Source organism: Sus scrofa, chromosome 8, assembly GCF_054392235.1.
Source record: "Sus scrofa isolate SSC_HxYL_T2T_F1_AM1 chromosome 8, Sscrofa_HxYL_maternal_Yorkshire_Landrace_v2.0, whole genome shotgun sequence".
Classification (NCBI taxonomy): Eukaryota; Metazoa; Chordata; class Mammalia; order Artiodactyla; family Suidae; genus Sus; species Sus scrofa.
This window is the reverse complement of record NC_139390.1, coordinates 3,274,659-3,292,790: the sequence shown is the minus strand read 5'-3', so window position 1 is coordinate 3,292,790 and position 18,132 is coordinate 3,274,659. Positions and strand designations below refer to the sequence as shown.

The window sequence follows — 18,132 nt, the reverse complement described above, 5'->3', positions numbered from 1 at the left end:
TGAAGAGGGCCATACGTGGAGCAGACACATCAGTCCTGGGAGCCAAGGCTCCACCAAGCGGACTCAGCGTGTGTGTACCTACCTCTCTGGATGGGAGGGTCCATGGTGCTGACTGCTGAGTGTCTCCATGGAGACCCCTCTGGATAGAAAAGAGTGCGTTCCGAATAAAGCAAGCCATCACCAGGCCCATCAGCATCCTGTCTGCCCCTGGGACATCTGGAGGTGTCTGGACCCAGCGCTGGGCAGGCCCATGGTGATGCCTCAGGTCAGCTGGAGTCACCATGAGTGAGAGAAGGGGCTGTGGTGCTCCTGCCCCTGGGGCTGTCCCCCAGAGGACCAGCCCTGAAGCTTCGTCTGTATGGATGGGGGCTACCCCCACCCCACCCCCACCCAGACAGCAGCATCCTAGCAGGTGACGCAGGCAGGGGGAGTGAGCTTACAGTCAGCAGATGGGAAGCTTACCCAGGATTCGCCATGGAGCCCACTGCAATCACTGGTCCTTACTAGTGGAAGGAGAGTCAGGAGGAAGGTCAGAAAGACACAGAAAATGTGGAAGAACGGCCAGGGAGATGCTGTGCCCTGGCTTTGAGGGTGGAGGAGGGGCTGCTTCCAGACGCTGAGAAAAGTGGGACACGGTGCAGCCTCCAGAAGGATCCGGCCCCACCGCTGACACCTTGCTTTAGCTCCGTGGGACCCATGTTGGCCTTCTTCTGACCTCCAGGGCTGTAACAGTACATGTGTATTGTCTTAAGCCTGCCACCTGTTACTCTGTCTCATCAGCCACAGGAAGCACAAACACAGTTCGCTGTGCATTGGAACCTTCCAGATCCTGTCTGGGGTGCGCCCCACGTGTCAGGCACTTGGCCTCAAGGCTTAGGAGAGCACCAGCCTCCTGGAGTCTGGGATTTCATGAGCTGGTGCCTACTAACTCCCTGACTGCCACGGAGAAGGCACTCAACGATTGCGTATTCTCACTCGTATCCTGAGCATAGCCCTTGAACTTGACTCTGGGTAAACCCCTCACTCTCTGAGCCTTGGTTGCCTTGAGTTCATGCTATTTATGGAGCAGCATAAGCGGCTTTGGCACACAGGGGCTCCGAGGAACTGGGGCCACAGCAGCGGGCCTCAGCTACGGGGTCCAAGGCTCTGTGCCCAGAAAACTTGCTGGAAAGTGTCAGCCCTGTGGATCCAGGAGGTTCGACACCTGGAATCGCTGATATCTGGCTGTTTCTCGTGAGCCCCCTGAGTAACTGACTACAGAGTAGAAGGGGGTCACTGCCCTGGGCCCCTCAAGAAACCCTGAGGCCGGGGGCATGGGAAGCTTGAGCCCGTCCAGGGCAGGCTGAGCCCAGCACAGGCCCTGTCCTCACGGCCTGGCATCTTCGGGTGGCTTTCTGCTGAGGGAGTCCCCAGAGGAAAACCCAGGGTGACCCCCTTGGTCCAGGCCCAGTGGGTCCACTGGGAGGGAGGTGGGTCTGAATGGGGAGCCCCGGCTGAAGACGGGGTGACAGTGATGCACAGGTGCGTCAGGGACCAGGGTTCTGCTCACTGTCCAACAGCCGGGGTCTGAACCTGGGAGCATGGCTCGGTGTCGTGAAATGCACTCGGAACCTGGGATCAGAACCAGCTCCCCGTCAAACCTCAGGCCAGCGTCAGGGGTCCCTTGTCCCCTCAGCCGAGCACACAGAGCTCTTAGCAAGGGGCTGGGCCAGCTTCCTCACCTTTGTCCCCCTCTGTCCCAGGTCCGAGGGGTGAAAGGAGTCTTCCTGGCGAACCAGAAAGTCGACGGGAAGGTGGTGACGCTCATTACCTACAACAAGGGCCGAGACTGGGATCGCCTGAGGCCTCCCAGCGTGGACATGAGCGGGAAACCCACCAACTGCAAGCCTGTAAGTGCCCCGCTCGCAGCACAGAGCACCCTTCCCCGGGGTGGGCCCTGCAGGACCTGGGGGTCAGGGAGGCTGGCATCTGAGAAAGGCCATCTGGGAGCTGTGACCCCCCCTCCTCTCTGGGCCTGGAGAAGAGGCCCCCTAGAATTCCTTGCTTTACAGAAGATTTAACTGGAGGTCAGAGAGGGGCATGTATCCGTCAGCTCTTGCGGCAACAGTGCTGTGTAACAAACCACCCCAAACTGCAATCACTCTTCTCCAGATCTGGGAGAGGCTGGGCTCGCTCACACACCTGGGCCTTGGCCAATTTAGGAAGGGGTCTGGCGTCTTCCTGGGACCAGGACACAGGAACCAGCCCAGGCACATTCTTGTGGCAGAGGCAGAGGTGCAGGAGGGTGAGCAGAAACACTGCAAGAACATTGCACACCTGCTTATGTTGTGTCTGCTAGGCCCTGTTGGCTAAGGTCAAGGGCCAGGAACTACGCTCTGCCTGTGGAAGTAGGGGGCTGGATAAGTGATGGGACCAGGACGCTGGCCAAGTATCATGAGCTCCAAGCCGGTCCTCCTATTCCAGGGGTGCCTTTCTACATGAATATGAGAGTAGGCTGCCCCAGTGTCTTGGCTTCCTTGGGGGTGGGGAAGCCTGCAATGCCCTTTCTTCTTCATTCAGCGAACTCCTACTGACACCTGAAAACCCTGCCTAGATGTCCCCTTCACTGAGAAGCCTTCATTGGACACACCCTTTTCTGTTTCTCCCCAATGGATGGTCAGGGACCCCCATCCATTGCCGTGCCTCTGTAAATAGAAAGAATAAGAGTCTATTTTACCAAGATGTTTATTTAACAAACACGTAAGAGCAGGCACTCTGTTCTAAGTACTTCAACACACAAAAACGGCCAACAATCCTACCCTCTCAGGCTCGGCCTGAATCTCTGCAGGGCCCCTGGAGATGGCAGGCACCCTGCATGGCTGGGGTTAGGGTTAGGGTTAGGGGGCCAGGGTGGGGCTCCATGCCCTCCAGGCACAGCCACAGCCTGGACAGGGACCCCATCAGCTGGGGGCCTGCACTCGGCCTCCGCATCCTCCGGCCTCCGCATCCGCCGGTCTCCGCATCCACCGGTCTCCGCATCCGCCCGTCTCTGGCTCATAACAGAGGGTAGTAGCACCTGTCGACCTACGGGGAGAATTAACGACCTGCCGCTTGTAAAAGCTCTTCTGAGAACAGAATTGCTGTGAAAGGGCTAATTTTTGTATCATCCTTGACAAAGTTAAGCCAGATTAATCTGTCAAAGCAAGTTTTTGCTAAGAATAGATTCTTGTCTGCAATTAGGCAGCTCAGATAACCTTTCAAGATTTATGTCCCGGCCTTAAAATAATAGAAGTAGGAGCCCCGGACGCCCAACTGGGCACAGAAGACAGTGCCGGGTCAGGCCCTCCAGGTCCCCGCCCACCACGGCCTTCATCAGCTCAGTGCAGACTGGGCCTGGTGTCCCCACTGGTCAGATGCCAGCATAACTCCTCCAGCTCCAGCAGCCCTCGGACCGCCTGGAAGACTCCTGTGGGGCTCTCCACAGCACCAGCGGCGACCACGGCTCTGCCCCCCTCTGCCAGTGTCCTGTGGGCCACCACTGACCACAGGGAACCCTGGAGTCTTCCACTTCCGGCCCGAACGAGTGCCCAGCAGAGGACAGAACAGTGTGGGCTGGGGAGGCAGAGGGGCAGCCAGGTTCGGGGAAGCAGCAGCCTGGCTTGTTCGGCTCAGTGCACACAGACAGCGATGCTGTGTGCGCAGCGCATCTGGGGATGTGGAAAGGGCTGGTTGCAGCCCTGAGCAGACCAGCCTGGAAGCTTGGCCACTCCAGGCCCCACCTGGTCCCCCAGGACCAGAGCAGGGCCATGGAGATTGGGGCGGGGGGATGCCGGGGTGCGCCGCCTCCCTGCCGAGGCTCCTTTTCCTCCCGACACAGGGCTTCCTTCTGCAGGTGGAAACGGGTCCCGCTCACAAAGGTCATGGGCACCCCTCCCCCTGGACACGCCCTTCCTGCTAGTGCCTGGTCATCGGATGGGCCGGGGAGAGGGACCTGGCAGGTGTGGCCACAGTCATGAAGTCACCAACCTGCTTCTCGGTTGTAAGAAACCAGGAGAAATCCAGATTGGCCACAGCCCAACATCCCCCAGTGGGTCAAGTTTATCCCAGTCGATCGAAGTGTTCCTGGTGGGGGAGGAGGTCTCCTCCAGGGGGCTCAGTGGACAGGCTCCCACCCCACAGGGTCCTGGTGTCTTCGGGTCTCCAGCCCTCCGAGCCTGGACAGGGTCTCTAGCCCTCCGAGCCTGCTTTGAAAATGGGCGTCTTTCAGCTCGTTCTGCCTCCTCTCCTTTCTCTTTTTGTCTTCAACAGCTTGATCAAGGGCTCATTCACAACCCGTACAGTTCACCTTAAGGGTGCAATTCAGTGGTTTTGGTATCTTCACCAAGGGGCGTACCCATCTCCGAAGTCCGTTTGCCTCGCCTCCAAAAGAAACCCCACGCCCTGTAGCCTCCATCCCACCCCCGCCCTAAGCCCCAGAGCCACTTCCTGTCTCTGTATTTCCCTGCAGAGGGAACTTTGTATTGCTCTGCCCATTGCCTGTGTGAATGGAATCAGACAATATGGGATGCGAGTAATACACCTTCTGAAGCTCGGGCTCCGACAAAGAGAGCCCACCTCCAACTGGATCGGGGCCGGCAGCGTCTGACCCAGACTGATATTCAATTCACTGGTCCATTTCACTTGTACCTTTGGATAATCTGTATAAAACATACTCAGTTCAGGGGCCAGAAGAAACTGTTAAAAAGCACAAAATGCCGTCTGCCGGGTGGATTTCAGGAGACGGTGTTACAAAGCAGTGACTGTGGAGCTCTGGACCCTGGGAAGGGGGTGACAGGCAGCCCTGGCTGATGGCTGGCAGGAACCTACAGGTGGCCCAGAGGAAGCTGCGTGGAGACCTTGGCCTCGTCCCATGTCCCATGGCTTGTATTCTGTTGTGGATGTGATGGCGGCTTTGTGGCCTGGAGCCACCGAGGCCTGGGGAAGACTCTGGAAGACAAGGCCAGAGAACACGGCTTTTTTCCCTGCTTGTCTGTTCCCCCTGGATCTCATCGCTCCCAGCTGGGGTGCTGGCTGTGGCCTCTGCCACCTCAGCAGAGTGTGAGGTGCAGGCAGTCGGGGGTGGGGGGGAGACAGGTGAGGCATCTGGGAACTGCTGGCGCTCCCTTCTTCTGGGGGCTGCTGGCCTGGACTTTGGAACCAGGCAGCCTGGGTCGTGATCCCAGCCCCACCTCTGCCCTGGCAAGTGTCTGCACGGCCTCTGCCTCAGTTTCCCCAACGTCACAAGGGGGATGATAGCACGGAAGCCAAGAGTGTTCCATGACACACACCTTGGAGAGCGCTTGGCTCTGTGCGGGCTCAGAGGCAGCCATCCCGCAATGTGAGCTGCTGCAAGAATTCTTCCTATGACCGGCGTTTCTGCCCCTCCAGCCAGGGCACCCGTGGGGCTGTGTCAAGGTCACAGTGATATTCGAGGGCAAACTGAGCCCTAGCAAAAGCCCACCTCACCCCCTGCCTCTTACAGAGAGCACAGTGTTTACAGGGCATCCAATGGCTCTCCCCTGATGCCCAGGCCACCATAGTCACTAAGAGGCCCCCAGGAGAGGTTCTGGACGGATGAATGAATGATCGTGGGCACGGGCTGTGCCAGCTTCCAGAGTCCTGTTCTGCTGCCCAGCTCTGCCCTCAGGAGCGTGTCGGGAGCCCACCCTCCAGCACCCAGGCTGGGAGAACCCTCCCTTGGAGAAGCCCATCTGCTTTATCCACGATCAGATGGTGGGCCAGACCTGATGGCCTTCACCCAGGAGTCAGGCTCAGAGCCCCCTTCCCACCCTCTACCCACTCCTCCCAAGGACTCGAAGATCTGCCTCCCACTCAAAAGGCCACCGGGACGGATTCAGCTTCAGTCCTGTTTTTCTCCAGGCCACTTCCCCAGGTGCTGACCGTGGCTCCCTTTCTCCCTCTTGCAGCCGGACTGCCACCTGCACCTGCACCTCCGCTGGGCAGACAACCCCTACGTGTCAGGCACTGTGCACACCAAGGACACTGCCCCAGGCCTCATCATGGGCGCAGGTAGGACGCTGCCATTACCGTCAGGCGGCAGGAGCCATCTCTACCTGCGGGAAGCTCTGATTTGAAGGGTGGAACTTGATGGTCACGGGCCTGGGGCCGTGGTGTGTCCATTGGGGACAGTGCTACAGCATTTCCAGGAAGCCCAGCTCTCCTGGCACCTCACCCTGAGGGGTGACTGCATGGCCCAGAGGGGGTGCGTGGTATGTGTTGACTAAATGGTAGGGTGGAAGGATGGATGGATGGAAGGATGGCCAATGGATGGTGGGTGGATGGATGGATGGCCGATGGATGGATAGAAGGATGGATGGATGGAAGGGTGAATGGATGGAAAGATGGATGGATAGAAGGATGGCCAATGGATGGTGGGTGGATGGATGGATGGCGATGGAGGGATAGAAGGATAGATGGAAGGATGAATGGAAGGGTGGATGGATGGAAGGATGGATGGATGGAAGGATGGCCAATGGATGGTGGGTGGATGGATGGATGGATGGATGGCCGGTGGATGGATAGAAGGATGGATAGGATGGATAGATGGAAGGATGGATGGAAGGGCGGATGGATGGAAGGATGGATGGATGGAAGGGCGGATGGATGGAAGGATGGATGGATGGAAGGGTAGATGGATGGAAAGATGGATGGATGGAAGGGTGGATGGATGGAAGGGTAGATGGCCACTGGAAGGATGGATGGATGGAAGGATGGCCAATGGATGGTGTGTGGATGGATGGATGGCCGATGGATGGATAGAAGGATGGATGGATGGAAGGGTGAATGGATGGAAAGATGGATGGATGGAAGGGTAGATGGATGGATGGATGGAAGGATGGCCAATGGATGGTGGGTGGATGGATGGATGGCGATGGATGGATAGAAGGATGGATGGATGGATAGATGGAAGGATGAATGGAAGGGTGGATGGATGGAAGGATGGATGGATGGAAGGATGGCCAATGGATGGTGGGTGGCTGGATGGATGGCGATGGATGGATAGGATGGATAGATAGATGGCCAGTGGAAGGGTGGATAGGTGGAAGGGTGGAAGGGTGGATAGCCAGTGAAAGGTTGGATGCATGACTGAATGAGTGAGAGGATAGTTGGGTAGTTGAAAGAATGGGTCGTCAGATGGCCTGATGAGAGAACAGATAGCAGAATGGTGAACAAGTACATAGAGAAATGGATGGACGGGCGGATGGGTGGATGGGAGGACAGCCACAGTGGACATTTATCTGTCCCTGAAGAAGGCTCCAGCTAGTGGGGAGAGACGCACACAAAATTAGCACGAGGGAAGGAGTATACATTTTGATTGTGTCTATCTCGCCCGTTAAACTAGAACCTTCTTCAGGGATCACTAAAAGTGTGCTGAAGGAATAAACCTCTGAGTTTTATTTGAGTTAGAGGAATCATTCCAAATAAAATCACATGTTTTAAAAGTTCACTGCCAGGCAGCAGCTGGCACCTGGTTTCCCTTCTACCCTTGAACTCGGGGTCAGCCTGGCTGGCTCTCAGTGGCTCTCAGCCCAGGGATGGGGCCTGACGCCACGGGTGCAAAGGAGGGGTGGCCTGGGCGTGTCCACTGTGTCCACAGTTACCATGGCGGCCCTTCCCCCTGCTGGGCCCTGAGCTCTTCTCATCACAACGACCCTGAGAGGTCAGTTCCCCCACGTTCTGGAGGAGGAACTGGAGACCGAGGTGAGGGAAGGACCTGCCCCAACTTGCGAGGGGTCCATCCTACAGCCTGCGACCCAGCCCAGGCTCTTCAGGGAAGGGAAGCCCAGCCCTGGGAGGGGCTGCGGCGCCCCTTTGAGACGGTGGGGAAAGCGAGGCTCCGGACCGGGCCTCCTGGCCACTCATCCAGGGTGTGGAAGGGCCAGGCCGAAGCTTGCACACCCAGGCTACAGATGGGGTGAGTGGCAGTCAGACAGCCCATGTCTCTGCCTTGTCATGGAGCGGAGGCCACCGAGGCCCGGCTGCGGCTCCATCCTCTGTCCACTCTGGCACCGTGGGCACCACGGGGGATTTGGGCCCCAGACCCTGAGCTGGACGCCACCCCCGACCCTTCAGCAGATGTATCCCAGCCCTGAGGCCCGGGCCCTGGGGGCTCTGGGAGGCCGCATGGGAGAGCGTGAACGAGTGAATGAATGAGTGAGTGAACCAGTGAATGAATGAGTGAACCAGTGAATGAACGAGTGAGGGACCGAGCGACTGAATGAGTGAGTGAACGAGGGAATGAGCGACTGAATAAGTGAGTGAGGGAATGAGTGAGTGAGTGAATGAATGAGTGAACGAGTGAATGAACGAGTGAGGGAACGAGCGACTGAATGAGTGAGTGAATGAGTGAGTGAACGAGTGAAAGAATGAAAGAAGGAATGAATGAGGGAGTGAATGAATGAGTGAGTGAGGGAATGAGTGAGTGAATGAATGAGGGAGTGAAAGGCCACGTGGAGATGGCAGGAAAGGCCTTCCAGGCAGAGGAGGGATCTGCTTTGCAGGATCACCGCATCAGCGCTCAGGAGGCAGGGAGGTGAACCCCCACCGCCTGGCACTGCCCGTCTCTGACGGCAGGAGCCCTCGGGTGTCAGGCTGAGGCGGCTCACGTTGTCCTGGGGACAGGGGACTTTCCAGTAGCAGAGCAAGTGTCACAACCAGATCAGAGAAGACTGCAAGTAAAACCTTTCTGCCTCTGGGGTTTCCTCGTTCATCTCTGCTCCTGGGGTCCGGTTCGGTGACTGCCGTTGGGGCGGGGTCTGCCTGCTTCCATGACGGAAGTGCGTCCATCAGTGAAAAATGCACATGAGCCTCGATTTCGGAGCAGCTCCTGGGGCACCAGGTCCCACGCAGGGACGGGCTGGGGTGCTGGACACCCCTGATCTTGTGGACTCAGTTCCCTGGACCTGAGGGCCATGGTGCATTTAAAATCCACTCTCCATTTGTCATGGGTTGAAACCCCAACTTCTTGACCAAAGTACCAAAGGCGTAATTTGAAACGTTTCCATGGCTCAAAGGCCTAGAAGCCCACCAGTGTTCCAGCCCCCAAGGCTGCTGCCAGGGTCTGCGCGGAGGGGGCTTCACTTCATTGTGTGGGAGTCACAGGGAGAACGGAGAGCAGAGGCTGTGCCCGCAGCCGCCTCCGTCCCCCCCACCCCCCCACCCCCACCCAGAGGGCAGGATGCTGCACTGGTATTTCATTCCGCTGCTTTTTCAGCCTGCTGGGCTTTCCTCAAATGGAGCCCTCCGTGCAATGTGGGTCAGTTGAGGTGTAAATATTTCACACCCTCCGCTGCTCCTCCTGGGTGTCTGCTGGGAGCACGGGGGAGATGGAGTGAGCCAGGCTCCCTCCAGCAGCAACGTAGCTGCAGCAGCCGAGCAGCCATCAGCTTCCCTCCTGCAGCCCCCACGGTGGGCAGGGTGGCCTGGCAGGAAGAGAGGGGCCTACGATGGCCTTGCTGGGCGGAGCTGCCCCAGGCAGCGGGGGGTGGGGGCATGGCTGCTTGTCTCCAGGGTCACTCCCATTCTCCTGCCATCCATCCCTCAGTCCACCCTTGGACAGGCAGGTGGGAGTTACAAGCCCCGGGTTCTGTCGTCTCCATCTCTGGGCCTTGGGCATTTCACCGACCCCGCAGCTTCCACATCTACAAGAAGGGAGGAGGGAGCCGCCCTCGAAAGGCTGAGTTGGGGCTCAGGTAGAAGGCAGCCAGTCCAGATGTGTCGCCACAGGCTGTCCTGTCACTCAAACTGCGGCTGGACACTGCTGCCCTTGTGCTGGGCTCCATGCCTGGGCCCTGCTGCTGGGACCTGTCCTCCAGTCCAGTGGACAGAGGCCAGCCCCACAGATGCATCTAGAAAATGGAGCCATGGATCCAATGAGGAAGGGAAAGGAGAGGTTCAAAAGCGAAGGTAGGAACTCTGGTTTCTTTTTTTTTTTTTTTTTTTTTTTGTCTTTTTGCCATTTCTTGGGCTGCTCCCACGGCATATGGAGGTTCCCAGGCTAGGGGTCCAATTGGAGCTGTAGCCACCGGCCTACGCCAGAGCCACAGCAACGCGGGATCCGAGCCGCGTCTGCAACCTACACCACAGCTCACGGCAACGCCGATCATTAACCCACTGAACAAGGGCAGGGACCGAACCTGCAACCTCATGGTTTCTAGATTCGTTAACCACTGCGCTATGACGGGAACTCCGGAACTCCGGTTTCTAAACACCAGGGTGGAGAAACGGCCATAGCGAAGCCAGAAACCAGGCCAGTGGGCCGAGGGTACCACCTGGGATGTTCTTGCTGATGGGACGTGTCGAGGGGTCAAGCCCCGTGGAGGCAGGAAGCCGCAGACGGGTGGTTAAGACTGAGGGTGCAGGTCCCGGTTCCAGGGCAGACCTTTCCGAGCTCTTGGTCTGGGGCTCTGAGCCTCGAGTTCTCGGCTCCTCATCCAGACGTGAATTTTCAGGACCACACAGCAGAGGCGACAAGCGCTTCCCAGACACAGCCCGACAGTCACGTGGCCAAGTGAACCTTGCGTGGCGGTGATGGGGAACTCGGAGCACCCCAGCCCGCCTGTGCCAGGAGATCCCCTTGCCCCACCCCAGCCCTCCCCCAGTCCCCTCTTCTGTGACTCAGACGGTCAGGGGCCCATCCCCGCAGGGTAGTGTCCAGACGTGAGGCCCAGGGCCCTGAGCAGGTCAAGCGCTGACCTGAGTCCCACCAGCCGGGCAGGGATCACCCGGCGCCTTGGAGCTGGGAACTCAGTGGCAACCAGAGGTCCAGGGGCAGTCCCCTGGCTCCTGTGCCAGCGATGTCTCAGTCGCCAGCAGTGCTGGCTCTGCCACGTTGGGGGCCGCAGGGTCCATGTCACCGTCCTCCGCCACCAAGTGTGGGCTGGGGCGGAGCCTGTGTGGTCGCTTTGCACCGTCTTAGCTCTGAGGGCCTGGCCACTTGGCAACCTGGAGGCCGAGGAAGGACAGAGAGGAAATGCAGCTTCAGTGAGTGCTTACTGCGTCCCAGGTCCCCAAGAGCAGGGAAGCGGGGCGGAGGGGCTGGGGTGTGGGGGGAGGAGGCCCAACGAGATCACAGAACAGCCCAGGGGACACGGCAGGGCAGCTTCTCTTGGTCCCCCTGGGCCTTAGTTGCCCCTCCGTCCACTGAGGCACCAGCATCCAGCTTCCCGCAGAGCCTTCCACTCCGACAGCCTGTGCGGGTGCTCTGTGGGTCTCCCCTTGTCTCCCCCAGTGCCTGTTAGGTGACTGGCAGCCTGACAGCCTTGGTAGACGGAGCAAGGAAAGCAGTTGCTTAAAAGACAGGCATCACGCCCTGGAACTCACGGGCCCCATGTCCGCCTGCGAAGCTGTGCCGAGGCTGCAGGCTTGGCCGCAGGGCTTCTGTGTGTGACCCACATGTCCCAGCATCTCTGCCGGCATCTGGAATGATGGGGAGATGAAGCCCCCCCTCCCCCGCCCTCCCGCTGCCTTCCATTCATTCACTCATCTCTCTCGTTTCCTTCAGCGGCCGTTCCTCTGCACCTTCCGGGGGCCAGGCAGGTAGAAGGGAACCCAGCTCGGCACCCGCCTCCCCCCAACCCCCCTCCCACCTCCATGCCCCGCCAAGGCCATTCCCTCTGCCTGGACCGGTGGCTGTGTCTTTGGAGGCGCAGTGCGGAGGTCACTTCCTGCGGGAATCTCTCCATCATCCCCTGCTTCCTGGGTCCCTTAGCTTCCCTTCTCTGCCCTCACAGCTCCTCTGGCTCCAGGCATCCTGGCTCTGGGTGCAATTGCAGGCCGCCCTTCTCCTTCCCTGGCCAGAATGAGTGATCGCTGGGAGCAGGCGCCCTGGTTGCTCGGCTGGGACTCCCCTCACCTTGGAGCCAGGCTGGGCAGAGGGCAGGGGCTCAGCAGATGCCGATGACCATGTGCAGGAGGGGAAGGGGGTGGAACGGACGGAGAAGAGACGCATGTGCGGATGGGGATGATGGATGGATGGACGGACGATAGATTCATGCAGAATGGAAGGAAGGGTGAAGGTTGATGGAATGGTGATGAGTCAGTGGGAGATGGATGATAAGTTAATGAGGGTGGATGGATGGATGGATGATAAAATAATGAAGGACGGAGGGATGAGTGGATGATGGAACGATGCTGTGTCAGTGAAAGACGGTAGCTGATGAATGAAGGATGGGTGAACAGACGCTGAGGGGCTTGTTTGGACAGTGGGTGGTGGTTGAAAGACACGCACACAGACCCTCTGCCACTCTGCTTGGACTCACTTTGCCTCATCTGTCTGAGGATAACCATCTCCCTTGGGACGTTCCAGGGACATGAACTTGGCCCTGGACGAGACATTCCTGTGAGAACCCCAGGAGTGAGGCTCCAAAGGGGAAGTGAGGCACAGGTGGCCCAGGCCTCTGGGGCGCCAAGAGAGAGTCAGAGTCCTCATAGCAGGTCCCCTTATCCTGGAAGCTCAGGCCCCTGGTCTCTGCCAATGTCATGCGGTCGCAGTGGAAACCTGCCCCATCTGACCCATCAGAAAACCCCATTGTCTACGACCCTTCCCAGCAGGGCCGCATGGGGCCGCCCAGCCTAACGGGCGCCATGAGGGCACTGGAGCTGTGTCTTCTAGGTGGCCTTTGTTCCTTCGGCAGGAGTCCGCCTGGGCTCAGTTTCCTCATCTATCAGCTGGCGTTGTCTTGGGCACTGAGTGGAGGTCCTCCCCACTCTGGTATCACCCCCAGGATTACGTCCCAGCCCCCCCAGGGGTCTTCCAGGCTGGAAACCCACCTGCCAGCCTGGTAGGGACTCCCGGGAACCAAGACCAAGGAGGAGCCTCCTGGATGCCCAGCCAGCCTGGTACCCACCTTGCATCCTCCCAAGCGTCCCCTCAACAGATGTTTAATGAGCCCCTACTGTGTGCTTGCCCCGCCTCTCATCCAGACTGCCCCACGCTGCCCTCCACCAGCCTCTGGCCTTCTCTGTGCTGAGCCTCCAGGAGGCCAGCTCCAAATGTGAGCCCAGCCGTGTCCTGCCCCACAGGGACTGCCAAGACCCCACCGCCCATCTGGCACCCACGTCTTCTGTAGCCTGTCCCCAACCACCACTTCACGCTTCTTATTCCTGAACCACATTTGTCACCCATGGGTCCCCCGAGGCCCCCAGGCTCTGCACCGGGACTTGGCCAGAGCTGCCTGAGGCTGGCTTTCTGTGGGCAAGGGTAACCCTTTACTGCAGAGACTGGGACCCCTGGTGACCGCAGGCCGGCGGTTATCAGAGGAGGGCAGAGGGGGGCTGGAAGGTATAGACCAGGGTACCCCAGCCTCGGCTTGGGGATGCGGCTGCGCTCGGACCTTGCTAGCGGGGAGAGTCACCCATCCTAAGAGTCCCCTGCCCCTTTTCCTCTGGACCAGGTAACCTGGGCTCCCAGCTGGTGGAATACAAAGAGGAAATGTACATCACGTCAGACTGCGGGCACACCTGGCGGCAGGTAAGGTGCGGGGGAGGGGCCCGGTACCCCCTCCCTCCCCGAGGAGTTCTGAGGCGCAGCGTCATCCTCCCCAGCCCCAGTGGCTGGACGTGGCTCCCTCTGGCCGGTGTTAACATCACCGTCTGTGAAAAGAGAGCCCAGGCCAGGCTGGCCCCGCCTGCCTGCCGGACACTTACGGAGGGACCTCACCTTTACGCCCTCGGGCGGGTTACCGTGACCATCCAAGCGGAGGGCATGGGTGCCCACGTCGGGTGGAGGTGCCCCCCGGCAGGAAGCCACACGGGGACTTGGACGCTTGGCTGAGCCCTGAGCCCAGAGGCCAGGAAGTGGGGGTCACGGACAGCCCCCCAGGGTCCTGGCAGGGGCAGCTGCTGGGTGAACTGCAGAGACTTGGGAGAGAAGGAGAAAATGGGGGAAGAGGAAGCTTTGGGGGGGCCACGGGGGGGGTGGCCGGGAGACATCCAGGGGTGACAATTTGCTGTTCAGTGTGACCCGAGGAAAGAAAAGCAGAAAAGGGAGAAGAAAAGTTATGCAGGAAACAGCCCCCAGCGTCAGGGTCTCACTGTGAGGGCCCCTTCACGTTCCCCCGCCCCAACGCAGCTCAGATTCCCAGACTCGAGGGGCGGGTGCTGTGCCGCTGCCGGCAGGTGTCGTTCAGAGCAGAGTGGCCAAGGGAGCAAAGGCTGATGGTCCAGGCAGCCCAGGAGCCGAACCCAAGTGCTTGGCCCCAGGAGAGGAAAGGCCTCCTCTGGTCTGCCAGTCTCGTGGAGTGATAGTTTCTACTGTAAATTCTTTCTTTAAAAATGTGCTATATATATATATACATTTTTTTTTTCTTTGTGGGGCCACACCCTTGGCCTATGGAAGCTCCCAGGCTAAGGGTCCAATCTGAGCTACAGCTGCCAGCCTATGCCACAGCCATATAGCAATACAGGATCCTATCCAAACGACATCTTCAACCTACATCACAGCTCAGTGCAATGCTGGATCCTTAGCCTTCTGAGCAAGGCTGGGGATCGAACCCCCAACCTCATGGTTCCTAGTCGGATTCATTTCTGCTGCACCACAGTGGGAACTCCTAAAAATGCACTAAATTTTTGTATGCATTTTCCCTTCCCGTGGATGTAAGGAACTCTGGTTTTTGGTTAATGTTTGCTTCCTGCGTACCCACTTCCTGCCCCTCTCGCAGGAACCCCTCTGGACAAACATGCTGATCCCCAAAGGGCAAAGCTCCCCTGCATCCTGGGTTTCAAGCCCTGGCATTTCTTAAAATTATATGCAGGGAGCCAGGACTTTTGAAAAGGACAAAAGAGATGCACTGTGTTGCCCTGTTTCTGTGTCACCGAAACGAGTGGACGTCTAAACGCTCTTAGAGGCTGCCACTTGTGCATCCACGAGAGAAACCGCTCCTTCCTTTTAGGTTTTAAGGGACCAGGTGAAACAGGGGTGCCCTTCAGATTGCGTGGAAACCAGCTGCAGGGTATTCCCAGCGGCCACTCTTGTCAAGAAATTTGCTTAGACCTCAAACTTGGGGGCTGGTCAGAAGGAAACGGGAGGTCTGTTCGGGGCTGGGCCGTGGTGCTCCGTCCTTACCCAGTGATGGGTGAGGGTGCGGGGGTGGGGGCTGGGGTGCCTCAGAGGAGAAGAGGGGTGCGTACGTGCACCTGCGTGTGTGTGGCGGGGGAGGGGGAGATGCCGGAGCTGGGTTTTGAGTTCCCGGGGTCGGAGGGGAACAGGAGACAGAGGTCAGGGTGGGATCAAGACAGGAAGGCTCTGGTGAGCTCAGGACAGCTGGTCCAGGATGCGATGAGCGTGTGAAACACTCTCAGCATGTGAATTACTGGAGTTCCCGTCGTGGCTCCGTGGGCTAAGAGCCTGACTAGGAGCCATGAGGACGCAAGTTCGATCCCTGGCCCCGTTCAGTAGGTTAAGGATTCAGCATTGCCATGAGCTGTGGGGTAGGTGGCAGGCACATCTTGGATCCTGTGTTGCTGTGGCTGTGGTCTAGGCCGGCAGCTGTAGCTCCCATGAGACCCCTAGCCTGGGAACTTCTGTATGGTGCCCTAAAGAGACAAAAAAAAGTGTAAATTACAAATGACAGTGTATATGTGCTGTTGAAGGGACATTCCACATTAAAAATGTGACTTGCCTAAGATGATTTAAAAACAATAGCCGTAAAGCATTCAAGGAGCCCCCTCTGTAGCTCAGGATGTGGGGGAGGTGGAGAAGTGGGGTAAGGGGTTGGGGGACCACCCACCCCCTTGGCCCCCTACTGCCTGGGGGCTGCAAGGCACAGAAAACCATTCCACCGATGTGCAAAGGCCCTGTGGTCCCCTGGTGGGGGTGGAGCCCCTGTCCAGAGTCCCAAGCTAATGAGGGTGGAATTGCCTGTGGGGGCCCCTGGAGCAGCTGGGAGGCATCCCTCTTCCAGCAGGTGGACGGGGGGAAGGCCCCCTGCCTGTCCCTGAGGGAGGAGGGTGCAGGGAACAGGTGAGGTTTATGCACACATCTGGGCCACGGCCAGCAGGCCGCAGGACCCCCACTTCTGGTGGGTGAGATGCAGGGAGGCGGTGACTTGGCGGAGGACGTGGGTGTTCCTCTCTGGGGTCCTGACTTGTGCCGGCCGTCTAGGTGTTTGTGTTCCTGGAAGACCTAGTGGGGGCCCTGTGCCCCGGCATGACTAAAGAGCCACACCCAGCTCTGCCACCTGCCGGCTGCAGGCCTCGGCTTAGCCTCCCTGTTCCCAAGCCTCAGTGTCCCCGTCTGGAACAGGGGACCCCACCCAGAGCTGTTTGCAGACAAGGAGGCCACCTGGAGTATTTCCTCCTTCCAGAGCCCTGTCTGGGCCACCCGATCTTTTGTCCTTGAGGACTTGGCAGGGATTCATTCATTCATTCACTCGCTTGTTCTTTCATGCATCCCACACACTCCCTGAGCGCAGGCACCCCCAGCTGTGAGCTGAGCCGTGTGCTGGGCCAGGAAGAGGACTCAGAGGCAGGCCTGGCCTTTGAGGAGCTCCCTGGCTGGAGGAATCAGTGACAGATTCGCACAGTGAGTGCTGGGGCAGAGGGCCCCAGAAATGCTCCTCTCCCGTGTGGCATCACAGAGGGCTTCCTGAAGGAGGTGGCATCACAGAGGGCTTCCGGAAGGAGGTGGCGCGTGAACTGAGTCTTAATGTTAAATAGTGGTTTGCTCTGACTGGTGGTGCTTATCCGAGATGCTTTTCTTAATTACATCCTATCTTCCTCATCCTCGCGTGGTTGGCCTTTGGGGCGCATGGGTCTTTCCTGCAGGTGGGACCACCCGCGGGGCTTGTGTGCAGTTCTCTCTCGTCAGTGGTTAGAACTCAGTCGCCGTTGGCATCCCCTCATCCCACACGTAGTCTGCCAGGTGAGGGAGAGAAGAGGGCAGCCTGGGGACTCCGGGAGCCCTCCGACCAGCCCTGCCTCAGGGAGCCGGACTCTGCTGCTGTCCCCCAGCCAGTGCAGTGGCCGTTCTGCCCCGCCGTCCACCGCTGGCGCGTGACCTCGGACCTCGAACCCCCGGGACCCTCCTCAGGGCCCCGCCCTCTGAGCCCCGCCCGCCGTCTCCCGCAGGTGTTCGAGGAGGAGCACCACATCCTCTACCTTGACCACGGCGGCGTGATCGTGGCCATCAAGGACACGTCCATCCCCCTGAAGATCCTCAAGTAAGGCGGGCGGCGCCCCGCGCTGGGTGCGGGTGGGCGGGGCTTCCCTCCACCGGGACCCCTCAGGACACGCCCCAGAACGGCCTCCCCTGCGGCCCCAGGACCGTGGCCCTAAACCCCAACACGGGGTAGCGGCAGGCTCGGCACAGCCCCACCCCTCGAGGGCTGTTCCCGCCGGGCCTGGGGAGACGAGGAAAAGGGGACTCATGACCCAGCATGGTCTGCGGGTCGGAGGGAGGCCTGGGGCTGCGAGGAGGCGCCTACCTACCCCATTCTGGAGGAGCCGGAAGGGCTTCCCAGAGGAGGTGACTGTCACGCATGGACAGGGATTAGTTACGTGAAAGAGGTGGGGGCAGACAAGGAAGCCACCTGGAGTATTTCCTTGGCGTTCGCCTCGGACATCTGAAGGGCGGTTGTGGGAAAGTGAGGGCAGGTGTGAGCTCTGGGCTCGGCTGGGAAGGCAGAGACGGGGGAGCTGCTGGGCAGCCAGTATCACTTTAGTCTGAAAAAGATCTTTCTGCAGCAGAAGCTGGTGACACTGCAGGAGGCCACACGGGGAGGCAGTAGGCTCTGTGAGTGACCCAGCCACCCTGGGCTGGGCTCAGGTGTTGGGTGGGGCCAACCTGAATGTTTCCGAGGCCCGGGTAACTCTGCACCCCAGGGGCTGCCAAGCAGCTCTTTGGGACTCAGATCACCCCAAGGTGGTGACCGCCCTTCTCCTGGCAGGTTCAGCGTGGACGAGGGCCTCACCTGGAGCACGCACAACTTCACCAGCACCTCCGTGTTTGTGGACGGGCTGCTGAGTGAGCCGGGGGACGAGACGCTGGTCATGACGTGAGTGCCCGTGGGAGGCGGCAGGCAGGGCAGAGCCGAACCCCAGACGGGCCGTGGGGGAGGCTGCCTCAGGCCTCGCTGCTCTAGGCGGGGTTAGCAC

General features: G+C 59.2%; 1 protein-coding gene across 48 annotated transcripts in view; it reads left to right on the top strand.

The window, feature by feature from the left end:
• The window catches only part of SORCS2 (sortilin related VPS10 domain containing receptor 2), a 507,067-nt gene that overhangs the window by 458,647 nt on the left and 30,288 nt on the right, over positions 1-18,132 (top strand). For all 48 annotated transcript variants that reach the window (XM_084971438.1, XM_084971437.1, XM_084971436.1 and 45 more), the window contains 5 exons: positions 1,743-1,889; positions 5,946-6,048; positions 13,434-13,510; positions 17,107-17,198; positions 17,925-18,032. In XM_084971438.1, coding sequence (XP_084827564.1) covers positions 1,743-1,889; positions 5,946-6,048; positions 13,434-13,510; positions 17,107-17,198; positions 17,925-18,032 — 527 coding nt within the window. The remainder of the gene's footprint in view (positions 1-1,742; positions 1,890-5,945; positions 6,049-13,433; positions 13,511-17,106; positions 17,199-17,924; positions 18,033-18,132) is intronic.